Source organism: Alligator sinensis, unplaced genomic scaffold (genome assembly GCF_000455745.1).
Source record: "Alligator sinensis unplaced genomic scaffold, ASM45574v1 scaffold84_2, whole genome shotgun sequence".
In the NCBI taxonomy this organism is placed as follows: Eukaryota; Metazoa; Chordata; order Crocodylia; family Alligatoridae; genus Alligator; species Alligator sinensis.
Genome location: NW_005842247.1, coordinates 443605 through 458426, shown reverse-complemented (window position 1 = coordinate 458426; position 14822 = coordinate 443605). Strand labels below are relative to the sequence as shown.

The following is a 14822-nucleotide window of genomic DNA, read 5'->3' as shown; positions in this document are numbered from 1 at the left end:
TATGACAACATGAAAGTAATACTGAAGTTATACTGAGGTCTTTTTACACTGGATATAGGCCATCTGCCTCTGATTCTCAGAGAGAACTTTAATTACATCTTCAGATTTTTGTTTGGCCTTTCCCAGCTTTTATAGAGTATTTGCATTTTCATTAGTAAAAATGTAGCAATATTTCAGATGGATAGGTTGACATTTCTTGATACAAACTGGGCCAAATTTAGGTCTACTGCAAAGGTGGTGCAGAAACTGAGGCAGATCATATATTTGAGACAAGAGTCTGATCCATTGATATCATTGCATCTCCTTACAATAGGTCTGAATTTGACCTGATATTGTATCACAAAACCAACATAATCCCAAAGGAAAATTTTGATCTCAGTAGCTCCTGACTTGCATTGATTTGAATGAGATCAGAATCTTGCCTCATGTAAGCCTAGGTAAATCAAAGAAGTTGCTACAATTGCTTGTCCACACTGAATACAGCCCCATACTTCTTAGTTTTTCACTCTCTTGTGGTATCTCCTCCTCTAAGTGTTACCAAGAGGCTGCATAGTCATCTGATTGAAATGGTTTAGAAACCATGTTGCATTAGTGCGAAAGCTGGACTAGATGTCCCTTCCAAATCCTACCAGCTCTGTGATTCTACTCTATGATTTTATGATTCTCATCCCTTAAATTAAAGTTTTCCTTATGACCAGGGATCCTGGTTTTCTCTGATTTAAAAAAACCTCCAATGTTTGGATTAAAAAAGTAACTCCAAATCCATATTTTTCTGTGATTAGAATGAAACACCACCATATTCACAGAAAAATGTGGATTTGGGGTTACTTTTCTAAATATAACTTTGAGAATGAGCAATAGAGAGAAGGCCAGATTACCAAGTAGGACTGTAAGAGAAGTAAGTGTTTGCACAGGTTTTAACATCCATTCCAGTATCCTTGGCAGTCACCTAATCTTTAACATTTGTATGCAACACCTGAATGGATAATATACATTTTCTTTCCATTGCAACAATGAAGAAGGTCTTAAACCACAAAATTATTCAAGTTCCCTCTTTGGTTTTTAACACTTCAAGGTTGAAAAGAATTTGAATCCAGGGTTTTGATCCTGAGGTGCTTTACCCAAAAGTTAGCATAACAAATCCAAACTCAATATAGAGAACAGTGGATGTGTCTACACAAGACATTTACTGCAGCGTTGCCTAATTAGCTCTGCAGTAAAGTCTCAGCATCTACATGTGTGGCCGTATTATGCCACAGTAAACTATTAAACGCTGCCATAGGTTTGTATTTGTAAATATAATTACTATCCTGTGGCGGTGGCATTTAGTATGCTGCAGCACACATGTAGATGCTGACAGGGCTGGCTGGGGCACAAGGGTGCTTCAGTGTGGAGGCTGCCTGAAAATGTGCCCCACAGTGGAGCACTCTGGTACACCAGCCAACCCTTCCAGAGCATTTTGCGCTGGGTTGAAGGAGCCCCAGTCTGGAAGGGTGACACCCTGGGCCCTCTGCCAGCTGGGGCTGCTTTGACCTGGCTCAGTGTGCTGTGGTCTCGGGCACATGTGCAAATGCAGTGCCTGGGAGCAACAAACTCTAGTGCAAACTGCACTGGCATTTATTCAATCACATTAATAACAAGTGTAGATGTGCCCAGTGTTGAGTGCAGGTTTTTGTCAAGAAGATTTTATGCATCAAGTCAAGAACAAGCAGGCATTAAGAAAAATAATTCCACACCATAAAGGAGGAAACCAGAATGCTAAAAATGAGTACTAGGCACTGTCCCCATCTCTAAGATTTCAAGTAAAGTTCAGTCAAGGGCAGTGGAAATAAACAACTGAAACAATTGGAAGAACCCTTCTATGTCATCAAGTTCTGTAAGTCAATTGTACGGAAAAGAGTAAGAAACAATTTAAACAGCATAGTATAGTATACAGAATAGTAGCTACAATTAAATTAAAGACACTAACATTCAGAACAGAAGCTTTAAGTTGACTTTATTCCAGAACACTACTCTTACTGTCGCTGGAGTCAGTGGTGTAACACCTTGACTTCAGTGGGGCAGCATCAAATCTCATAACATGTTCAGGATCTGGACGTATTCAATGAATACCAGCCAGTTGTCTCAATAGTCATGAATCACAAGAAGATTCAGAACTGCTCTGTTTGCTTGTGTTCACCAAAATGCTTCTACTTCTTTGTACAGTTTCACCAGCTATAGTTGAAAGAAGATAGCTCTCACTTTGTAACGACTGCAAATGTTCCCTCTTTAAAGTCTTTGGTACTTTCTCTTAGAATGTCCTTACCTGATGAGCCAAACCCCGAGCTAGAACAAATCATTTGGCTTAAGTGAAATCACAGGAGCAACATCAATTTATGCCACTTGTAGATCAGGCCAGTGTGTCCAGTAGAAGTGAAGTGTATTGTATTTGTGGGACAAATGACAAGCATAGACATGGTCCATTGCAGAAGAAGTAAGGTTAGAGACTCCAGAAGGAAGACATTAAATATTTCCAGCTGACAAACTTTCTGCTTACAGGGAAAAGAGCAAATGATTTCTTTTGACTCAATATTTTCCTATAAACTAAAAGTGTTCTTGATTTTTGACAGATGTACCAAATGGATTTCACATTAAGTTGGAAAAAATGCCCATTGAAGGAGAGAACCTGATATTGTCCTGTTCGGTCAGCAAATTCCTGTACAAAGACATTGCCTGGATTTTACCAAGGACAGTTAATCAAACAAAAGCAAAAAAACCTCTCCCTAAGGAGTACTCCATTACCCTCCCTCTCACCATCAAGAATGTTTCCCTGGAACACTCAGGCACCTACACCTGCAAAGCGCGGAACATATACACAGGAAAAGAAGTGCTTCAAAAGAAAGACCTTACAATTAGAGGTGAGCACTGCAACAAAAAGGCTGTTTACTCTCGGATCCCCAGATATAAAAACACAAGGAATGATTGTACAACACAAAACAATGTAAAACATTAAAGGACTCATTAAAAAAGTAACAGTTGTCTCATATCATCTCGATTTTTATTACTGTTGCTACCTTTCAGGCTCTGAGGTGGTGCACCTCCAAAAATGGGTTTGGACATAGGAGTAGCAGCATAACTCATGGGCATCCAGTTCAGTTCAGACGGGTCTGTTCTGCTTTGACAAAGTTGGTGGAAGCTGGGGTTTGGAAGATCCCCTATCCTGCATTTTGTATGATGTGGGGTTTTGTCCCTTGCTGTCTCCTACTGACTGATAATGAAAACTTTGGACCAGTCTTTTCTTCCACTCTGATACCGGCCTCTTCGAAAGTGGCAAGGCTGCATAAACTGATTAACTTTAAAAACTGCTGTTTTCAGTCAACAATGGACATTTAATAACTTAACTTTAAAGTGCAGAATGAGCACAACTCAGTTTGAGACTGACTGGACTACAGATTTCTATTTTAATCTGATCTTGATGGATTTATAAATATTACCTGCTGAGCAAGTTCTAATGCTTATTTATTTGAAATAATTTTCTATACTAAGTGCATTAATCTTAAAAGTATCTTCTCAAGGAAGGCCCTGGGGGTGCAGAAAAGAAATAAATATGCTGATATGATGCACATACCTATTATATCATTTATAATAATGAAAAATTAAAAACTGATGTGATTCATGTTCCTCCAAATAAATCCAGGTAGTCTTCCAGTGACTGTGTTGGTCAGTGTTTAAAAATAATTACTGTACTACTGTAAAGGCCTGTTGATATCAGTGGGAATTTTGTGCCTGGCACAAACTTGTTTGAAGATACAGGAATCTGCAATGTTATAATTATTTCATTATGAGAAGTGCTACAGTTACCCCATTGACAAGTTTACAGGCATTACATCAAAATGTTTAATACATTTTTCCTAATTTAAATTTAAAATTAAGGCCATTAAAAGACACCCTTTCCTTTTGGTATGCAAATGAAAATAGGATTTATTATGGGGATTAAGAAATGGTCAAACTACTGAAAGAGAACTAAGGATAATCTAAATTTCCTCTTAAGAATTTCCTTTTCTTCATGATTTTGCTATGAGGAGTGTCTGTGTATTATAAATTCTGTATAAGGAAGAAGTTACTATTTTTAATAGATCTGATAACTTTATTTTTTTACAATCCATAGCCTTTATTATTTTTGGTTTCATTTATGATTGATCACTTATATAGGATTTACATAAGCCATAACAAAACCAACCTAAGTGACCAAAATAGTTTCAGCAAAGGAACAAAGTGCCTGTGCTTTTAAAATAGAGGGTGACAACATGACAACTTTTGTGCTTGGGAACTCACCAGACTATTTCCTCCTTTAGGTATTGGGACTGTGTCCCACGGCTAAACTTGTCTTTCACGTGGGAATTGCTTTTGTCAAGTGTGAAAGGGTAAACAATAGCATTTCCCCATAATGCCAGTTGCATGGAGCCTAAAATGCTTAGAAAACAATTGATAACCTGGAAGTTGTCAGAGTAAAGAAAAGAATAATCGTTTGTATCTTGAAATGTCACCTATAGCCTTCTTGCATACGGTAGCTGTTTTGTTCATTATTAGTATGATGGCTTCCAGAAACAATGTGTTCTTGCAAAGGAACTTGGGTTTCTCTTACATGCTTAAAAAGCTAGTGGAATAATTGGTAATCACTGTCAAAACGGGGAAAGCTTGTCCTGTTGTATTTGAAAGTGTTCAGAAAAATCATAGTGCAGTTGCTTGTAGCAGTCAGTTGCTGGCAACAACCATGTGATAAGAGTTTGGGTCACAAAATGATATGATGGAGATTAGAAATGTCTCTCTGTGGAATTGTTGAGTGATGATGTATACCACATTGGCCTGGGAGACATCTTGGTAGCCACTTCCTAGTCTATGGCCAGTGCTCCAACAGCCATACTGTACAATGCTGAGCAAGTGCCCCTACCTAAGTCCAGTCTTGGCAGGCATAGAAGAACTTCAGTTAAATTGTGTGAGGAAAGGGTTCCACAACTGAAGGCCAGAGTGGGAGGAAAAAAAAGCGACATGGTCACTGCTGATCTTGCCAGCTAACCGGGAGAATCTTGTCGTTCTGGAAGTTTGTGTAAGTTCCGTTAAATAGCACATTACTTGGGGAGAAAAACTTGTAATTTAAGATGATATTCCTTTAAAAAAGTATTTAAATGAAACTGTGTATTTATATTGTCCTACTTCTTAATAAAACCAAACAAGCTAAACACCCAGAAGCTGAAGAGGGTAAAAGGTTGTGAAACTACAAGCTGTATAACATTTCAGTGCTTTTCCAAATGCCAACACTCATTTTGAAATAGGGATTTTTCTTTCACAGTCACTGTGCTCTTCTGCTTTTTGTAGCATCCCATAAATCTCCTGGACCACCTTCTGCATACAATGCGGTTCTTTAGAAAAAAAACCTGAGCGCAGAATTGGTCCATTATCCTATGTTTATGGCCTCACAGTCAGATATGGAGACTATGAGTATGATACTCAATATTCAGTATAGGGGAAGAATGCTCAAAAGCACTGACCATTGACTTAGCTCTGTGTGTATCTAATTGAAATTTTTCCATTGACTTTGACTGGAAGAGAGTTACACCAATATTGGGTGCTTTAAAACATCCTATTGTATAGCTTACCTACAGTAGCAAACAGAAGACACAGGTGGTCTGAAACAGCAAAGCCATGTCCTTGAAAACCATCCAGTTGTGCCAAGGAAATTATTAAAATGTGTGAATGATGACTGGATCTAAGTTTTAACCAAGGTATTTTTTCTCATTATGAAAACCCAGCTTTAGTGTATGGCTTTAAACAAATTAAAATTAATCAAAAATAACTTACAAAATGTGTGATTTGCCTTTATTCTGTCATCTTGTTACACTTTATTTTGAATGCCATGGCATTCTTGCTTTACTATAATCATTTATAAATATAACACTTGAACCAGAAAATTTTCTAGTCAGCTTGTTTGGGAAAAATGGGAAACTGAATGTAAATCTCATGGATCCATAGCTGAAAAGAGAGTAATCTTGTTGGCTGGGAGAAAACATTGTTGATAATATAATTTGATAGAGATTTGGTTAAGATCAACTTCTAAGCTTCATCTGCTGGCATTGTTTATAGAATGACAACAGACTAATTGCACACTGTAAGCTATAAGAGTTATTGTCCCAAGGAATTTACAGATAAAATGCATCATTCAGAGATGCTGGATGGGTGTGTTGAACTTGACTTCAAGGGGTAATGGTGGAAAACTTTCAGTGCCCTTGCTTTTATATATTACACATTATACATAGGAGACTAGCTTTATTTAAAGTTTTTCATCAAAATCAGATAATAGAATTATAGTAAGCATAGAAACACCTGTTAGATAATGAAGGCCAATCTCTAGGAAGCATATAATACACTCAGTAAAGAATGTGTCTTATTGCTGTTAAAATATTTGACAAAGTTTTTTTGCTGTCTCTCATCCCACCGAAGAGTTTCTTATTTTATTAGTACATTAGTAAATTCTAATCCTGGAAGTTTCCTTGAAAGAAAAATTTCAGAGTGAAGCAATTCCTGGAGGAACTGGGAATTCAAGAAAATCTATAATGCACCGGCTTTTGCTCAACCTTTACAAAACCAAAATACAAAAAGGATATTATAAGAAGTTGCAATTGTGGCAGAAAGTTGTGCTGTATGATTGACAGTGCTGTAGAGATCCTGATCTTTGTCATTACAGCCTCAGTTCTGTGGAAAAAGGAGGGAAGAAATGTATGGTTTGGGAGATGATGAGGAAAAGAACATTAGTGTCAATTGTTTCTCTTATTACAGAGATGACTCTAATGCTGTGTTTTAAAACTTATTTGGGGTTCCTTTATCCTTGATTGGAATGTTCATTTTGTACAGAATCAGAGCACATTGTGGGTGTACGTCCAGTATACAATATACTTTCAAGACAGTTGTTGCAATAAATATTGTGTCATCACATTTGATTTTTATCACATTTGTATGAATGTTAACAGATAATAGTGACTATTGTAAAGGGGGAGTTGTATATTGTGATACAATGTAAAATTCAAGAACCCAGCTTCTACCTCTCAAGTTGCTGTTTTAGGAACTTGTATTTTATGATGGGGACACTACCTGGGGAAAACAGATACATTTCTTACAAATTCAATTTTGTCTGGTTAGTTCTTAAGTGTTTGTGTAATATAAAAACTAAAGAACTTATGCAGACTGATGCCTAGTGCTCTGTGATTCAGTGCTGACAACTCTGGTTTTGTAGTATGATAGTTTACTGCCAAAGGCTCATAATAATGTTGATCTTCACAGTTTTATAAATAATGAAGCTTTCTTTCATGTACACATCCAGTAGAAAATTGCATAAAACTATCGCTGATGCAAAAATATTCTTGTTTAAAGACTAACTCCACTAACCCATTAAAAAACTTGTCCTTATAATTTGATTCTCCTGAAGATAACGTCTTCCCATGTAGATTATTTATCTTTTGTTTGTAAGAAAATGCAGAGATACTTTAACACAATATCTGAAAAAAGCATCTCTTGTTAAATCACTTGGATTATGACTGCTATAATGCCCAATTACAATTGATTAAGGGGAATAATTTTTAATTTAGAAGGAATCACCAGGTCACATTAAAAGCTCTTTTGTAAATAAGAATATTAATTAGAATGGGGAAATAATTATGTTAGTAGAATGTCTCCAGGTAGCTTTCACATTGTGATACTTTAAAGCAGCCCTACAAGAGATTGTACTTTAAACAGATGTTTTCAGGCATGTAATAACTGAAGTATCATTTTATTTTATAGCTCAAGAAGCCCCATCCCTCCTGCGCAACCTCAGTGATCAGACAGTGAACTCCAGCAACTCTGCTGCATTAGAATGTCAAGTGCAAGGCATCCCAGAGCCCCAGATATTCTGGTTTAAAAACCATGAAGAAATACATGAAGAACCAGGTGAGAGCAATGTCCTTTTTTACCTTCTCTTATAGCTGCTCTACATGTATGGTAGATAGATATCTCTATGGAAGATGGATATCTCTATTCCTTTGGTACCCAAATACTTCACAATGGGTGTGTCTACATGAGACGCTACTACACGGTTGTTACTGAGTGTTTATTTCGTACTTGTATTAGCAAGTACGAAATAAAAGTGCATCAACCAGAGTTATTGCACAGTAGTGCTGGCAAACAACTTTCAGGAGATGCTACTGTGCAGTAGTCTAATAATACCGTGCAGTAGCATATTAGCACTGTCCATGCTGTGATGCGCTACTGCACATATTTTGTAGCTACGGCGCAGTCAGCGTTTTGTGTAGACGTACCCACTGTTTAGTTTATCTATTCCTCCTCAAATCCTTGTGCAGCAAGGAAACATTATTTTATAGATGGAGAGCTGAGGAACAGAGGCTAAGTAACTTGCAAACAGTCACACACAAGCTTCTGGTAGCACAGGATTTGAACTTCCATTTCCCAAATGTTGAGACAGCATTCTGTTTAGAGAAGGACTTTGTGAAGGATTAGAGAATTAGAGAAAGATTCTGCAGTGTGATACAGCCACAAAAAAAGCAAATGCAGTTTTGGACTGCATCAACAGGAGCAATAGATGAGAGGCGATAATGCCCCTTTATTTGATACTGGCTAGGTCTCATTTAGAGTACTGTGTGCAGTTTTGGGCAGTTTTAAAAAGGATGTGGAGAAGTTAGAGAGAGTCCAGAGGCAGGTGAAAAAATTATAAAGGGCTTGGAAGACAAGTTATATGAGGAGAGGTTGAAAGGAATATGTATATTCAGCTTGGAAAAAAGGCACTTAAAAGAGGGACATGATAGTTTCATAGATGCTAGGGGCTGGAAGAGACTTTACAGATCATTGGGTCCAGCCCTCCTGCACTTGGGCTGGAAAGACCACTGGGACCAGATGACCCCAGCAAGATGGGCATCAAGAAATTTTTTGAAGATTGCCAGGGTGGGTGACTGTACCACCTCTGGGGGGACCTGTTCCAAACCCTTGGCACCCAACTTGTAAAGAAGTTTTTCCTTATGTCTAGCCTAAAGTGATCCTCAATCAGCTTGTGCCCTTTATTTCTTATCCTCCCCTGGGTGGCCTTGGTGAACAGATGCTCCCCTAGGCCCTGATGTACGTCTCAATATACTTATAGGCTGCCACCAAGTCCCCTCCGAGTCTTCTCTTCTCCAGGCTGAACAGTCCCAAGTCTTTCAGCCTCTCCTCGTATGACCTGGTCTCTAGGCCTTTAATCATGCATGTGGACCTCCTTTAGACTCTCACACTTCTCCACATCCTTCCTGAATTGCAGCACCCAGAACTGGATGCAAAACTCCAACTGCAATCTCACCAAGGCCAAGTAGAGTAGGAGGATCTTAGCTTTGCTTGAGATGCCTCAGTAGATGCATGCCAGTGTTTCATTAGCTCTGCCAACTACAGCATTGCATTGGTGGCTCACGTTCATTTTGTTGTCTATCACATCACACAGGTCTCGTTCAGATGTGATGCTAGCAAGCGTAATGCTGCTGAGCCTGTAAGTGTGTTGTGGATTATTTCTCCCCAGATGGAGCACTTTACATTTCTTTGTCTTAAATGACATCTGGTTGAAGTCTGCCCACCTCACAAGTCTGTTTAGGTTAGCCTGTATTGCCAGCCTGTCTTCAAGAGTAACCACACTCCCCCATAGTTTGACGTCATCAGTAAACTTTGCTAGCTCGCTTTTAATACCTGAATCCAAATCATTGATGAACATGTTGAAAAGTTTTGCTGTAATATGAAGCAAGATCCTCTTCACCCTTCCAAAAGCATAATTGACATCAAATTTTGAATTTGACAGTAGCTCTGAAACCGACCTGTGCTGATCAGCCTTAACCATTGGCATTGAGGTGTAGACAGCAGTTCTGTAATCATCGGGCAGCTCCACGGTGCAGACACAGTGCAGGGACCTGATGAACCATTTCAACTGCTCCATGGCTCTCTCCATCCTTGAAGTGCTTGGCCCACCCCTCACCCCTGTATCACACCACGGCCCCCCAGCCCATGGCAGCGGTGGCAGAGCGCAACCTCATGCCTGGCCTCAGCCCGTTGGCCTGCCCCAACCCATCCTAGAGGGAAGGGCCTATGGCATTCATGCCTTAAGGACTGCCATAGAAAAGAGGGAGAACTCTTTTTTCCCCCCTCACAACAGAGAGTAGGACACATGATATTGCAACAAAGATTGGATATTTGGAAAAAATGTTTTCACTTAGTCTGTTCCACTGCTTCAACATTCAGTGCAGGGAAGCTGTGGAATCTTCTTCATTGGAGATTCTCAAGAAGAGATTGAAGAAGTACTTGTCAAGGGTGAGTTAGGAATAGCTATGCTTGCAGGGTGCTGCGACGAGCAGTGGTTAGAATTACAGGAGGTGGTGGAATTGGGTGTGTCATACAGATTATGTATTGTTTGAAGATCATGAGAAGACCTCTGAAGCCCAGAGATGGTGGAATTGGAAAGACCTGTACTCAACAACAGGAGAATGAAACAAAACTCTACAAGTGGCTTGGTTACAAAAGAAAATTAAAGGAGCTGGGATACATTCCAGGAAGGGGAGCTCTGGCTCCCCAGTAAGTATGTGTGATGTGTAAAGTTGAGTTTGGAGTCTCCTAGGTTTCTGTCTCTCAGGCATAGGCAACTGGTAAAGGTGCCATGGGGGTGCATGTGCCCCCCCTGATAGGGCCGTTCCCACTGCTGATGCTGCCGGCAGCTTCTGCAGGTGCTCGTGAGCCCTGTCCTTGCCGCTGATGCCACCACTGGCTTCTGCGGGAGCCTCCCCCAGACTCAGGAGGGACCAGTCACCCATGCTCTCAAGGTGTCTCCATATCTCACACTTCTGGGCTTTGCTTACAGCAATCTGAATATAAAACCCAGTCTCTCATCACAAAACCTGGGTAGGTTTGTGTTCAAGTTTCTTGTTTGGAGTATCTTCAATTATTATATAATGAAAGTAAACTGGAAAGAAATCTCACAGCATTTACCAGTTCCCATCATTAACTCACAACATCCTCATCAGAGGTGTAACTAGGAAGTTCTGCACCCTGAGTAGTAGTGGCTGGGCAGTGCCAGTGGCCAGGTCATCAATGGTGGCTAGGCTGGCCATCATTCTTGTACCCCCTCTAGGTCAGTGCCTACCACTAGTGCCTTGCTCACTCACCCTTAGTTACAGTACTGGTACGCATACACCAATAGCAAGTACCAAGATACATTCAGGACCTTATCCTGCAAAATCATAGCACTGTCTGCATGTGCATGGCAGGGTGCTGGACTAAAGCTAGTCAAGGGTGTTGTACTAATAACGCCCTGATTTAGCCAACTACATAGATGTCTAATGTGCATATCAGTAAATATTATTGACTTCATAAGACTCTTCTGGTGTTTAAAGTTAATATCATGTTAAAATTACTTGGCTAGATGAAGGTCTAATCTTAGTACTAAGCACTGCATACAGTAATGAGTGCTTTCAGGATCATTTTCGGAGACTGAGCCTATTTACTAATACAAATACTGAACACACATCAGTTTCTAACAAACTCCCAGAATATTCAAACTTCTTTGACTTTTATGCAGATAACATTGCACTGTCTGGTCCATAATTCAGATTTCATTTTCTGAACACATAATAATCAGGAAAAGATTGCATTACAGAAGCAGCTGTTTTTGTTTAGATTCTGTCTCCTGCTTATTTAAAAACCTTTCATTTCACAGGAATAATTTTAGGACCAGGAGGCAGAATGCTGTTTATTGAAAGAGTCAAAGAGGAGGATGAGGGACTTTACCAGTGTGTAGCCACCAACTTGAAAGGCTCCGTGGAGAGTGCAGCTTATGTCACAGTACAAGGTAAATCATTGCATGATAAATAAAACATTGCTCTAAGTCAGGGGTCCTTCACCTTTTCAGACTCAAGGCACCCCTCCAAAACTTTTCAGAATGTAATGGCACCTCATTAGAAAGACTAATATACATAGATCATGAATTATAATATAAATATAAGTCTAGTATTCATGAATATGTTATTACTATTGATACCTTGGGTTGTAAGGGACAGTCTGGGATCTCTGGCCAGAGGGACAAGGTGCTGGATTGTACATGCAGCATGTGGGGAACGCTGAGGGAGTGAGAGGATGATGGCATGGACAAAAGGGCTCAGGAGGTACAGGAGGCTGGCTAAGAGGGTGTCATAACATGGTCATTGTGCTGCACATCTCCTACAGTGGCTATGCTCTTGCTGCAGTTTTTCCCAGTCCAACCTTGCAGTGTCTTCTAGAAACAGAAGTGTGTGTGTCATGTGTTCCTGTCCCACACACCTCTATGTTCAGGAAGTTTGTCGGAGTCAAACTGAGAAGCAGCTGCAGGAGAAAGCTGCACCTGTCTGCATTATATGATGCTGCCTACATATAGACACACTGATTCTGCTGCAGCTGCTTCTCAGTTTGGTTCCAGTGTGTCTCCTGAAAACAGAAGCATACAGGGTAGGTTCACCCCACAGTGGTGGCAGTAGTGGTACTGGTGTTGTGATACCCCTGGTAACTGTGGTACCCCAGTTAAGAATGACTGCTCTAAATTATTGTTCTCTATTGATATACTTCTGCCTTTTCCATCTGCTTTTCTCTCTGTCTCCATTACAAACTGCAAAGGCAGGTAAGAAGCATTCTAAGCATCTGAGATTTCTGAATGCAGCCATTTGAAGAAAGTCTTAACAAGGGAAATGCACCAGGTTGCAAAGGAAGCCCAGCAGGAAATGCTAACTAAGAATGTGTTTATATTGACTTGAAAAGAGGAATTGCTTCAACCCAACAAAGAGAGGGTCAGGGTAGAAGGTAGATGTAAATTTAGCATAAGAAACAAAACAATTCCTGCTCATTCATTTTCCCCAACTCAGGTTACTTTTAGAGGAATGAGACATTAGTATTTTCAGTTTCTTGGTTTTAATACAAAATGGGCTGCTAAATCCAGCCAGAGGACTTTACCCACGATAGTCACATAATTTTCATAGGCAGTTACTGTAAGAGCTAGGTATTATTATTATTATTCCCCCTCCTCAGGAGACTCATGCTGTTCATTTAAATTGCCCAGTCCTTTTCCCAGACTTGCTCAGCTCTTAGTCTCAGTGAGATCTTGTGGTGGTGAGTTCCATGACTATTTGTGCCCTGTATGGAAAGTATTGTCTTTGGTCACATTTAAAGTTGTTACTTTTCAGCTTTGTTGAATATCCTGTTAGATGTCTCTCCTGAGACAGGGAGAACAGATTTAACTTCTCTCAGACCAGGCATTAACCTGTAAATTCGTATTTGTTTATTCATCTCCCTTCCAAGGAAAATAGTCCAAACATCTTCATTACACAGAATATTAGCACTTCCAGGCAGGGATCATGTCTTCCTGTCTGTGTTTTTACAGCTCCTAAAATATAATGGGATCACATTCCTGGTTGTTTGGGTACTAACACACCACAGCTATCTAAGCAAATCAGTACTGACTTTGAGCTGCAAGTCCTTCAGCTGTCTTGCGGTATCATTTTTGGTATGTGTATTTATCACTTTAAGAAGTCAGAGGCATGTACATGAGCTCATGATCTGGGCTATATACAAATAAACAAAGGACATACTGCCCCTCTGAATAATGTTATATGTAAAGGGGATATTCTGAAAAACAACTGGTCTTTGAGTGCCAGCTCTCATGTATTAAAGAATATATCCTAGTGAAAAACTACTTTTTCTGGTCAATGTGATGTTGTCTTGTATTGAATATTAAATGTAATTGTATTTTGCTATTTACTGTTTCCACAAAAAATGTGTGGGAACACTTCTGGGCAATCAGTCTCTCCTTATTATCTGATTTATTGAAGAAAGGAAATAGTGGATTCCTGTTGGGTCAAGCCTCCTGCATGAACCATAGATGGAACTACTGAATGGTGGGAGTGGCCAAGTAGAAAATGGATCCCACTGCGTTAAAGATTTCCCATCTCTGAAATCTGGATTAGGAAAGATGTGAATCATTTTATTTGCCACTTCAAAAATATGGTCAAGGAAAATGCACTGGCAACCTCTCTCCCACCTATCTACATGAAGTGTTTGTGGCCTTAGCAAGTGGACCGATGGTCAAAGAAGAGTGCTTCCTTTTTACCTCCTCAGGCAGTGATCAGCAGAACATGAACAACTCTCTCTCCTTTGTGGCGCTAACTAAAGAGGAATTATAGTGATTTAGCCTGGCTTTGAGCCTGGAGCTCTGGGAGCAGCATTCTGATCTAGATCCATCTCTAGCCTCGCTGCATTCTCATCTTCCTTGAAAATTCATGATTTCTGCTGATGATAGAAAAAATAACAAAACTTTCTGTTTGCATGCAGTCACTCTACAAGCACAGTAGAGCATATCAAAGACAGCCAGGCCAATGTTTCATGTCCATGGCTATGTTTAACAGATTGGAAAAGTGGTTTGTGAATTAGTCAGGAAGGAAACTGTCTGCTCTTTTTATTTCCTTTGAAAAGTTCTTATACTTATAAATAAAACAATGTGTTATTTTTGTATCAGAAAGGGATGAATGGACTGTGGAATACAAGTGGCTTCTTTAAATAATCACATTCCTTGTTTGGTTTGGAAGTCACACATGTAGGACAGTCTGTGGAAGAGCTGTACTCATAAATATGTCAGTACAAGCCATCAATTCGCCTTCAGTTTAAGAACTGAAAAGGGAACCGAGTAGAAATCGAATGAATAAATAACAATGTACTTCCTAAGTGAGGCAACATTTGCACCTTCAAATGGAAAAAAGTGTTCTCTTAAATGA

General features: G+C 39.6%; 1 protein-coding gene across 1 annotated transcript in view; it reads left to right on the top strand.

The window, feature by feature from the left end:
* Positions 1-14822, top strand: part of FLT1 (fms related tyrosine kinase 1) — a 150533-nt gene that overhangs the window by 88554 nt on the left and 47157 nt on the right. Inside the window, exons 13-15 of the mRNA XM_025208711.1 lie at positions 2610-2897; positions 7813-7959; positions 11747-11878. Of these exons, the coding sequence (XP_025064496.1) occupies positions 2610-2897; positions 7813-7959; positions 11747-11878 (567 nt within the window). The remainder of the gene's footprint in view (positions 1-2609; positions 2898-7812; positions 7960-11746; positions 11879-14822) is intronic.